Consider the following 12163-nt stretch of genomic DNA (forward strand, 5'->3'; position numbering starts at 1 on the left):
ACGGCTGTCAGTAGTTGTCCACCATATGTACCCTTTAAGAAGCACCCATCCAGCTCAATCTAATGCCTACAACCCTTTAGAAACCCCTTCTTCAATAGCTCTAAACACATGTGATGCCTCTTGAATCTCACAATCCCATCCTCATCTGTATCAGTCTCAACGAACATTGTCGATCCAGGATTTGCTCTCCTCAATTCACCACAGAAGTCCTCTAACAATGCATATTGTTTTTCATGACTGCCTTCAATTATGTATATTACTTTTTTCATTGTCTTATAGCCCTGTTTAAAACTGAAATCTACATTTAATTCTTCAATCACCCTAGTCATGAGCTCTTGGACTATCATGGATGGTGCTTTCCTCACCTCATCTACAAACAACCTGGTGGCTAGCCTTGACGTCATGTTTCTATTATGAAAGACACGTCCACAGGTGTGCTCCTTGCTAAGTGTCATGATCTGGAAAGTGTTTTTACCTTGCATTTTTTAGCCAAAAATGCGCCATTCACAGCCTCTACATTTCACCCGTACCTTATGTGTGTCATTTTTTATGAACTGGACATCCCTTCTCTCCATAATTGCCTGGATTCTAACAGCCAACTTGAAACTAATAACTAATGAAAACCTCTAGCCTACTTTAAATTTTGGCCTTCTCATATTAGTTTTCTCATTGAAAGCTGCAAATTTAGGCCTTTTATTCCTCCTGCCGCCATCTTCATCTTCAGATTCACTCTCACTCTTCAACTCTCTAGAACCGCCTGATTCATATTCTGATTGCATATCCTCCATATTAACCATGTTAGGATCATCACAAACATTGATTTCAATGGGTGCTTCTCTTTTCCTACCTGTCCTCTTCTTCCTTGTGTTATTGCTGGTAGAAGGTCCAATTTCAGGAGCTCCTTTATAAGTTTAGATAGTTAAATGTCCCATTTTGAAGTTTAGGGACTTAAGTGGGTCATCGGCCAAAATACCGGAATTAAACCCTCAATTCAGCGTCAAAGTGCTTGGTATGTTTTTGCAGCCAACAGAACCTAATCTTAGCCCATTGCTACTTGTCCATTGTAGGCCAACAGTGATTTTGGATTTTAAGTATTCATTACAAAGCAGGCTTGGGCTGATAACTGGGTGTGGGCTGGATTGCGAGATTGTCTGCCAACAAGAAATGAAAGAGGAAGTCACAAAGAGTGCATCTAAGTGGAATAATCTTCTCCACATCACTGTGCAATGACCCTTACGGCCCATGAATGTTTAAAAGTTTGATTTTTTTTTTTTGGAGTTCTCTAAAATTGACTGTTAGAAGAGAAGTTTTGAACATAATGCATCTTCCTCCCCTAGGGATAATCGAGAGATGGATTTAAAAAAAACTTCTTGGAGCTTTTCTATATTCTTCAATTAATCTTTTGTCCACTGAAAAACTCGAATTTGTTGCTATACTCATTGACTATGGGATGCTTCTGATTAAACTACGAAAAGAAAAAATCAACAGTTAGTAGTGAATCCAAAATAATTTAAAAAAATTATTATTTATGGCGTATATGTTTTTTAGTTGGATACAGGAATTAGAAAGTACCCCCTGGTCCCCCTTACCCTTCCAACCCCCCCCCCCCCCCCCCCTACTTTCTTCTTGTTCATACATGCTTGTTAATATTGCAAAGATCCCCACTTTCTTTTGGTTTTCCTTTTTTTTTTTTTTTCTTTTCCGTGTGTGAATATGTTAATGTGCAGATAGAATTTTCGATGCACTAACCGGATACCTTGTTTATAGCTCATGTTCTTTGGTTCTTTTAATATATCTGCGTATTGGATTTCGTATAACATTTTTTATGGTAGTTTGCTGTTGTCTGCCAGTTAATCTAGAAATAATGGATCGCATGGAGGTGAAGGCGAACCAAGATGTTGCATTTGTTCCTCCTCCGTTACAAACGCAGCCTGAAGAAGCTGGTAAGAGACTCATACGCCGTTCAATCAGCGCACTTTCTGTATAAACTAGTCTTACTCTGGAATCCCCATTTATTCCCGGCCTTCTTTTCTCTTTTTTTTCTCCCACCTTTGACGGCCCAAAAATGTGCCATTGATCTCATCTGATGCAAAATGTGCAAATGTGTTTCCATAGCAGAAAGGAAATCTCGGTTAGATGCTGTCTGGCAGCAGAGGAATAAAGGAGTGTCTGGCAAGGCTCTCAAATGCACCTTAAAAAACCAGAGTTCAAGTATTAACAAAACTTCTTCCAAGCCTTCTTCACAGGTCTCATCCACTCAGATCATTCTATATTTTTTTCCAAAAAATTATATAGCATAACCATTGGGAGCCAGATACAGTTTTTCTTTTCCTTTGTTTTTGTACTCCAGAATCGAATGAATGTCCTTGGTTTGGCACTAAAGAAGACATCATCAACTGCAGAAGGCACACCTGAGAAGCATCCCAGTATCATTGAAAATGGTATTAGTGAGTGACGGATGCAGAAAAGCTTGCTTCAGCTGCTCTTTCAGCAGTTAAAGATGCTGATGCTGCAGTTCGGGCCAAGGGAGAACGGAGGTGCACTCATTATTTTGTTCACAATGCTTGATCTGGAGGATTTTTCTATCTTTAAGGATTCTTCCTATGTCTGTGGGGGAAAAAGTATTGCTTTGCTTGTATTTACCTACATGAATTGCAACTAATTTGACTGATCTCTGTTCCCTCTTGGATATAATTAGCGTCTTTTCTAAGATTTTCCTGAGTACCGTATACTGTATTAGTGTAAACTCAATCTGGCCAGTGCTGCTTATTGGCTGAATTCTGATTGAAGATTCATCTTTGTTTCTGTGATGAATTGGAGAAATTTAAAAGTTGTCATGTAAAACCTGTATGAGAGAGCTGATCCTAATCACTCCAGTCACCTTAGCACATTTCTGAGTTCCAGTTATCCTCAAGTGGACTGAATGGGTTCCTTAATAAAGTAGCTGCATTGTCAGAGTTATGGTTCTCTCTATTAAAGTTTTAGCTTATGTACTGCTATTCTTTATAAAGACTTTGTCACACCTGCAGGTTACTGAAGTTCGAGACTTGCTGGTGAAGAGATTGAAGTCAAGAAACTCGTTGATACCAGCTGAAAAGAAGCATTTGATAAAGGCAAAGCTTCAACTGGCCCTGCTTCTGCTGTTATGCTGTTCTTGAACAAGTGAAAAAGAAGTCAATGCTCACTGTGCTTGACCAAACGAAGAAAGATTGTAGAGAGTTCAAAGAAGAAAATAAAGGTTTGGAAGAAGAGCCTGAAACGTACAAAAAGAGTTCGAATCAGTATTTGGATAAGGTATCTTTCTTGCAACGTACTGATTACAAGGAATTTGGGCAGGAGAGATGCTCGACTTGCCATGCAGGCTAAGAGGAAGGCAGATACGTGAGAGGACTTCTGATAGCCTGAAATTGCTTTGGAAGGTTAGTTTGAAATCAGAGTTGAGGAAGCAGGATAAGGATATTTCCTGTTTATAAGAGCTGACACGGAGATGGCCTTCAATGAGTTCTGCACCATCAGAGTTCTGTGTATCTCTGCGAACTGAAGGATCCTCTGTACCATGCCATTGTCTACAAGGCAAATCGGTTTCTTATCTTTGGTCCACTGATCCTCAAATTTCTGATATTTATGGCATGGATCAAAGAACCCAGGCCTGATTTAGTTTTTCAAATGTGGCCTTGTTCTTTATGATGTATCATGTCCTGCAAGTTTAGGCCTGTTCCACTATAACGGAAAACATGTGTTTCCCATGAAAGACAGAAGCCAAGTTTCTAATAATGCTGGGTTCAGGAAGCCTTGCAACATTCTTTTCTATTTTTCGTAGTGTTTATGGTCTTCTCCCTCCTTTCAACTGGTTTGTGGAGGCATCCTCAACCAGGTGAGATGCACAGATCGTACAAGGCAACTATCAAATTTGAGAATGATTTTCAATCTTCTTCAAAACATTTTCCCTCTTTGTCAGCATAAACTAGTACACGTGAAAGTTTTAGTGCCTAAAATTAAGAAACATACTTTGACAACTTAAAAGTACCTAAAATTTGAAAAACTAAAATACTAAATCATCAAATCCTTATTGGATTAAACCAACAAGCCTGGTTGTTGATTTAACATCCCAACAAATTTACTCAGTTTTCATAATATGTGATGGCAATACGCGTTTTATATCGATTAATGGGGCAACATTTTCAGATTTTTTTAGAGGAATAAGAGACATGATTATCTTAGAATGAAGTTAGTTTACTCCAGGCCGTTCAGAAAAAAAAAAAGGCAGTACTTGACCTAATGTTGTGGATAAACAATTTTCTAAGTGTCTGTTGTAGAGTAGTACTTCGACCCCTAGTTAAAAAGTAAGCCAATATAGTGGTTGTGGAAAGATTCATCTCTATTATTATACATGGCTTCTGTGACCTGATTCAATGAATTCCAGAAGTAGTTTAGACTTTAGTACTTAATATTAGTGCCAATGACTGTTGCTCCACCACCTAAATAAATAAACACCAAAAAGATGGCCAAAAACTGCGATCGAAAACGATCAACACAAAATATAACAAAAGTTAAACAGTAGTTCAGTTTGAAGATGGTGGAAACTGTGGAGCACCTTCAGACATGGTTCAAAGTCGCAGTCGCAGTTGTAGTTGCGGCCTGAACCGTTCTACGTTGGTTTTGACATATCGATCGCGGTTTGGACGAAACGTAAATTTTGAAACATTTAATATACTAAAAATTGTGAATAATATAAAAAAAATTCTAAACAAAAATAATAAAAAATTAGCAAAAAATCTGTAAAATTAGCAAAAGAAAATCACGGCGAGTCGCCTGTGACTTGGCCGTTTCTACCCTTGACGGAGATTTCTCGATCGAGTTCTCAACAAGTCAAGTATCTCGAAATCATCTCGTCCCGATATCATATCGAAAAACTCCGACTGAGTCGTCTCGGACTCGGCCGAGTCTTTGATCCATCCCTGCAAGTGCCTTAGGGATTCTTAGGAAATGGGTGGAAAGAAAAAGTCGGGGAATATTTTCTTTTGCTTGGGTCCATGAAGTCGGGAAAATCAGCTCCAAGAAAGAACGCTTTGATGGCTATTATGAAAAAAGTAATGAACCCTATCAGGAAAGTAGCAAGGAGACAACCGCACAAAACGGAACCAATTGGTTGGAAAATCTCCCCCCAAGCTACATCTCGACCACGGACCAAAGAAGCCCAGGCTTTAAGTGACGAGGGAAGCCTGCAAATACTACAAATTGGACCAATGAAGTGCTGTCTGAAAGCTCCAGGAGTTCTGCTCCCAAAAGCGTGCACAGTGAAGAGCTGTTTAGCTTCCTTATAGGACAATCCGCACACCTTATATGTACTATCAGCTCCACACTTGAGCAGCAACTCTCCATCTCTCGTTGTTATGACAATCCTACTTCCGCCCCCAAACCAATTGCGGTTTCCTGCCAAGGCCTTCAACTGGTCTGCGTGGTCCACATCATCAAGAACAATTAGAGACCTCAGGTGTCGAAACCGGCGTGTCATCATACTCATCCCCTCGCTTGTGCTTCTTATCTTCACATTTCTTAGCTTGAGCATCTCAGAGAGGAGGATTTCTTGTAAATAGTCCACTCCGTGTTTACTGGAAATTTGGCCAACATCATCCAGAAAACAAGCAGCTTCGTATTTATCAGATAATCTGTCAAAAAGAGCTCTGGCAATAGTTGTCTTGCCTATTCTAGCCTTCCCATGGATTCCTACTATGCGGACGGCTTCGGCACTTCTCAAATCCATCAGCGAAATGACTTCCTCCATACGAGATCCTACTCCTGCTAGATTATGTTCGCCAGGTGGTGATTCAAAATGATGCAACTGACTGTGTAGGTCTTGAACAAGTTTCTCGACCAACTCATTGCTGTTGATTAATCAAAATTCCAAGCACAACATTAGTAATATTACAGACTGAATTAATTGCTGCAAACAAACATGCTAAATAGTCTTATACAATGTGCTAATAAGTAATAACTTCAAAATGTATTGTGAAATTAATTCGTGTCTCAATCTGCAACGAGCTGAAAGCAGAAACTAGTGTCCGCTAGTAAGACCTCAACACAGCTTTGAGTTGAGCTTAATATAAAGCAGTAACAGACTGTATTATTCAAAAAAAAGTGAAAACAGGCCAAATATGTCTGGTCTCCACAGTATTATTACAGTGGAATGCTCCAACAAATCCGAACACCCTACATGTGAAACTAGAGCTGGTTAAGAGGGGGAACTAGGGTGATCCTGAGGGCATAGGGTGTAGAGTAGAAGGCTAAGAGTGAGTGATGAATTAAGTTACTATGTACTTTCAAAAGAACAAGAGAGTGCTTGTGCAGCATGGGGAAAAGGGAAAATAGTACGGGGCATATTGAAGTTAACGCATATGTGAAATTTTCATTGAAAGTATTCATCCTCTTAACTCTATCTGATTGGGAACAATCTACAACCTTTGATCAGATAAATATTTTGCTCAAAAGAAACTGATCAAACATTTATTGTGCTATGACAAACTGCTTAAAGATGAATTCCTAAGTGGTACTCTGGACAAGAAATGGTTTTACAATGGGACTACTCGATCATTAGCTCAGTTTGCTATCCCCTGCCCCGACAAAAATGTATACACATTCTCGTTCTATCCCGGCTGGTAAAGGAATCCCACCAACCTGGTGTACTTGTTAATGTGGGCAGTACAAATGCACACTAGACGTGCAGAAAATTCTATAGCAAACTTTTCACAAAGAATATAGGAGAATTAAGAACTCTTGAAACGTGATTGATTACTATCCTTAAGGTTTTAATTACTCTAACCGCACAGAGTATTTGCTATAGGATATGGTAATTTACCTCTAGGACATACATAACTAGAGTAGAGAAAACTTGATAGCAAATGTCAAGTTTCTCAAATTAATAAAAGATCAAATGATTCAAGTTGGTTGATTTGCTAGAAACTAGTTACTATTTATAGCAAAAATGTATCCAATTAAGGCCACACAATGATCGGACATATTCAATCACGTCACGCTCTGAATGTCAAAAAGTAGCACCAAAACTTTTTCAAATACAAAAAGATGTCAAAAAATGTTTCAGAAAAGTTGATCACTATAAGACGGATCTGCCTTATTTGCAGATCCATCCATGGGTTGGGTTCCAAAGTAGGCCTTCGGGGATCTATGGACGGGTCCCTTTAGCACTGAAGCGGATCCAATTCTGATAATAGGGAACTTTCTGTACTGGATCCACTCTTGAATCCGCTTTGGTCCAAGCCTTGATCTGCTGCTGAATTTGGATCCGCTGGTACCAAGCCAGGGTTTGTGGGCAAAACCTGAGCCCAGGATACTGGTCTATTCTTAACACTATCAGCTCCTCAGATCCATCCACGAGATCTTTTTCAATCCAGAGTCACTCTTATAGTTCCAAAATTTCAACGAGTCTCATTCTCATTTTGTTTCATAAACTATTCCAATAATACTTGTTTCCATTGTCAATTAAATCTTTCTGCTAAATAAAAAGAAGAATATGTGGAAGAATTTAACTAGGCGACGTCCAAGATTAATATCTGCTAGCTAGGCAACCATCAAGCTAGTAAGACTTACTCATCTGAGAAATTACAAGAGTGCCAGCCCGATAAGCCAGCTGCTTGAGACAAAGCTTCCTTCCACTTCTGCACCTTCTCTGGGCTCTGATCTCTCTCGTGTTTGGCAAAGGCATCAGCGAAGCTGTTCCTCTGCTTGCGTACGTCTGACGGGTCGACATCGTAGAATATTGGCAAAACAAATTGTCCAATGATCTGGTGACATTCCATGATCTTTACAAGTTCCTCCAAGCACCACGTCGAGGAGGCATAGCCCTTGGAGAATATTATAACTGAAAACAACGATTCTTGGATTGCTTGCAAGAGTTCGGGTGAAATTGATTTGCCTTTCTCCAATCTCTGATCATCTTTGTAAGTATAGATGCCTTTGTTGCAAAGAGCTTGGAACAGATAAGCCACAAAATTTCTACGAGTATCTTCGCCTCTGAAACTAAGAAAGACATCGTAAGTCCATGTTCTGGCAAGAGATGATGATGAGATGTCAATCCAGCCATTATGATCATTTGAGGCACTAGAGACCAGTTGAATCCCGCTCTCTATATCATTTACTGTATCCATGATCTATCAGGTCTAAATGAGTAACTAAAGATACAAGACTGCAGGGATTAATCTCCAACAGTCTCTTTGCCCGAAAGCCAATTTAATACACAAACTTCCTTCCCTTTGAACAAGTCAATCAGTACGCGTATACTCCACCATTCTACATGAATTTGCGTGTGGAGCCTTTTTGCCTCACAAAGTAGAAAAAATATACACTAGTCTAGTCAACGAGGAAAGAGACTGGAAAGAAAGAGACTGGAAACTGCCACTGTTGGCTAGTCTAGTCAACGGGGAAAGAGACTGGAAAGAAAGAGACTGCTTAAAAATCGGACCGTTCATTGAACCGGTGAAGTGAAAGGGTCGAGGTTCAATCGGCCGGATCGGTTTAACCTCGGTTCAATGAATTTTTTAAAAAATTATTTATATAAATATATATATGTACAAAATAAAACATGTAATGGATTAATTTAATACTTTATATGATGAAAGGTTTACTATTTTTTAATAACTTGGTTTTTTTAAAAATAAATTTTTTAAATTATAAGTTAAAACAAATAAATTTCATCTCAATTTCAATTATATCTAAATCCAACCCAAAAATATCACAATATTTTGAAATTATACAAAATTCACGTCTATGAGAATTTAGATATTGTGAACTTAAATTTTAATTTACGTTTTAGAGATTGCAATTTAAAAAAGGAAGTTTGGAGTTCGAAGGAAGTCAAGAAAATCGAAAATAGAAATGTAAACTTGATAAGAAACAAAAAATGAGATAAAAGTGAGTGGTTGTAGCATTAAATAATTTGGGTTAAAAATATAATTCTTTTTGAACTTTTTTCAATTTAATGGACAAAAACAAAATTAAAAGATGGAAGAAAACATCAATAAATTAAAAATAAAGAGGTTTGATTAAAAAGTGAGTGACAAAAAAAAAGAGGATAGAGAGAGAGAGAGAGAGAGAGAGTCGAAAATTAAAAAGAAAGAGTTATGAGAGGATGAGATTTTGTAAGAAAAATGGAAAAAAGAAATATGAGTGTTTGCTTTATATAAATAAGTTATCAGAAAAAACTAATAGGATGTGATGGTGCAACGGTTAATACATTGGTCTTCTATTACAAAGGTCTTGAGTTCGAATCTTGATAGCTGCATTTTGCAAAAAAAAAAAAAAAAAGGAAAAAAAAAAAAGAGGAAAGTTGAAAACCGATTCAATAGCGGTTCGACCGCGGTTTTTACGGTTCGACCGGTTCTTGATCGATTTTCTGACAAAGTCAACTATGACATTGAACCGGACCGGTGCCATGGCCGGTTCGTGATTCAACCGGTCGAACCGGCCGGTCCGGTCCGGTTTTCAAAACATTGCTCCTCTCCACGGGGAGATCTCTCGATATGCTCAATGTACTCCTAGATGTGCAGCACGTGTTACATATATCAGGACGGGTCAGAAACATTTTGAGTTAACTACATTTAGTACTCCTGATTAGTTTGGCGTTAAATAATTGAATTAACACAGTCAAAATTAAAAACAAATTAAGTGCGTTATTCCTATTTTCTTACTCTGCTGCTCTTTGTGCCATCAGAGAACATGAAAGCCCAAACATTCAACATGCCGTCAAAATTAGAGAACCTCAACCAAATTATTCAAGTGCACAAATCAGAATTACAAGAAGAATTTCCATGTGCAAAAACCAGAATAAGAAGAAAGAGAAGGAGAACAAAAACCACTAAGGTATACAAAACTAACACATTAAGTAATTACAAAAGCGTATTGACATGAAATAAATCCATCAAAGGAACCCAAAATGTATCAAAACTTACGAATAAATAAGATAAGACGGATAACTATGATGCTTACTTAAGCTGAACAAAGTCGAATGAAAATTAGATTTAATAATTTGAAAAGGAAAAATCCAATTTTTCATCCTTAAACTTTGAGTTAGGGGCACATTTCATCTCCAAACTTTTAGATGCAACATATATAATACATGAATTAATAAATTTTGGCTACATTTAGTCTAGAAATGGTAAATTGTTGAATTTTGATGGAGAAGGCTCACGCGTCTCACATGTTTAGCACACGGTTAAAATAATTTCTCAGTCAAAATCAATAGCCATGTGCTAGACGCATGAGCCTTCTCCGTCCAAATTGAACAATTTACCGTTTTTGGACTAAATGTGACTAGAAATTATTAATTTATGTATTAAATGTGGGGAAAATCGCCAATTTCATCCCTAAACTTTTTTTTTCTGTCGATTTAATCCCGATACATTATTTATAGCCAATTTAATCCCTAAACTTATATTTCGCTTCCAATCAAGGAGCTTAGCGGCGGAGCCACCACATAATTTTCTTCAAGCTCCCAATTGAGCAACCCAGAAGGGGTATTTTTGGAATTTCAATGGTGGGCCCGTAACAAAAATTAAAGTTCTTGTCTTTTCAACGCACCACGCTTGAGATCTCAACCATTTGCAGATATTGTATGCTACTATTCCTATATTATAGTACGTCTTTTTCTTCGGTAATTTTTTTTTCAAACAAAAAAAAATCTTTTATTTGTTCTCTCCTTCTCGACTAAGGTTTTTTTTTTTCTGTTTTGGAGGAGGAAATTTGGCTGCAATCCTGCATCCGTTTAAGGGTGTTTAAATTTTGTCCAATATTCATGATGCAGGTGCACGGAGAAGGAGGCGCCTCTGGAGGAGTCACTAGAATTGAGTCGGTCAGGATTGAGGATACATACTGCATAAATTCCACATCCTTCTTAAGTCCAGCCATAGTCTCTGGTGCTAAAACAACTTCCAGATCGACGCTCCCATTTCCTTCACGCCCTGGGAATGCCGAGATCTTGCCGTCAAATTTATTGGTCCTACCGCTTCGCACTGCAATGGGTTGTCCCCACCCAAAATCATTATCATACATTGGAAACCTTGGGGAGCTTCCCATGGTGATCATCGCGCCGTCAAAGTTCCCCAGCGGAAACAGCCTTGGTACTCTCCCATTCCTCGACACCCCGTCGCACCGTGGAATCGTCATGCGCCAACACATTTCGATGCAGCCGATCCGCACCCCAGGACGGGTCGTTGCCCAGCAGCTCCTCCACTCAAGCCACGGTTGGGATGCTCTGGATCAAGTTACCGAAGTAGACCGGGTCCACCCACGGCTCCAGCCGGTGTCTACAGTTCCATGGTAGCTGACCTCCTGCTTCATCTTGAACGACCACACACGGGGGATGAAGAAAATCCAGTAGAAAACGCAAGGCGTTGACCTTTCCGACGGCCGAGACTGTGGCCCAAGTGAAGATGGAGGAAGCCATGATGGGAACGCACGCGAACAGGAGGTGCTCCAAGGCCAGGACGATGGTGGGATACTCGATTTGGATCCACTTGAATTGGAGGGAGACCAAGACCCCTATCAAGAAATTGGTAAGGGCGCAGGCGAAGGAGGCGAGGAGACCGAGGGAGACGGAATTGAAGGTAGAGAGCAGGAGGGAGGAGCTGAAGAAGAAGGCGATCTGAGCAGCGATGAGGGAGAACCAGACGGCGAAGAAAGAGCCAGGCTTGAAGGCCGCCACCCCTCTTCTATGAGAGCTGAGCAAGAAATTCTTTTGTTTTCATTTTGGGTTTTGAGTGGGTATTTCTTATGAAACTTTTGTTTCGGTTAATTTTGGTTAATGGCTCCGGAATGGAAGTTCCTAAAATACCCCTTATGGGTTGCTCAATTGGGAGCTTGAAGGAAATTGTGCGGTGGCTCCGCCGCTAAGCTCCTTGATTGGAAGCGAAATATAAGTTTAGGGATTAAATTGGCTATAAATAATGTATCGGGACTAAATCGACAAAAAAAAAAAGTTTAGGGACGAAATTAGCGATTTTCCCTTAAATGTGTTGCAACTAAAAGTTTGAGCACAAAATATATGTGCTCAAAATTTAGGGACGAAAAGTGGATTTTTCCCTAATTTGAAAACTCAAAGAAGTCGAAGTCAAATCAAACACTGCAGAACTTTTTTTTTAAAGCTTTTATGTGC

The 12163-nt window shown here is 39.1% G+C and overlaps 1 protein-coding gene across 1 annotated transcript; it reads right to left on the reverse strand.

Annotated features, from left to right (window-relative positions):
• Nucleotides 1-4513: 4513 nt before the first annotated feature.
• LOC113778760 (TMV resistance protein N-like) lies at nt 4514-8266 on the reverse strand. The gene is made up of 2 exons (XM_027324251.1): nt 7606-8266; nt 4514-5885 (listed from the first exon to the last, which is right to left on the reverse strand). The coding sequence occupies exons 1-2, from the start codon at nt 8160-8162 to the stop codon at nt 4970-4972; spliced, it is 1473 nt and encodes a 490-aa protein (XP_027180052.1). The 5' UTR covers nt 8163-8266; the 3' UTR covers nt 4514-4969.
• Between the last annotated feature and the right edge of the window lie 3897 nt (nt 8267-12163).

The sequence above is a fragment of the Coffea eugenioides genome, chromosome 7, assembly GCF_003713205.1.
Source record: "Coffea eugenioides isolate CCC68of chromosome 7, Ceug_1.0, whole genome shotgun sequence".
NCBI lineage: Eukaryota > Viridiplantae > Streptophyta > Magnoliopsida > Gentianales > Rubiaceae > Coffea > Coffea eugenioides.

Bases quoted from the DNA above. Each gene is read 5' to 3' on its own strand.
- LOC113778760 (XM_027324251.1), bottom strand. From the start codon at position 8,162: ATGGATACAGTAAATGATATAGAGAGCGGGATTCAACTGGTCTCTAGT. The intron at 5,886-7,605 runs GTAAGTCTTACT...ATTAATCAACAG, and splicing joins TCTTGTAATTTCTCAGATGA to CAATGAGTTGGTCGAGAAAC.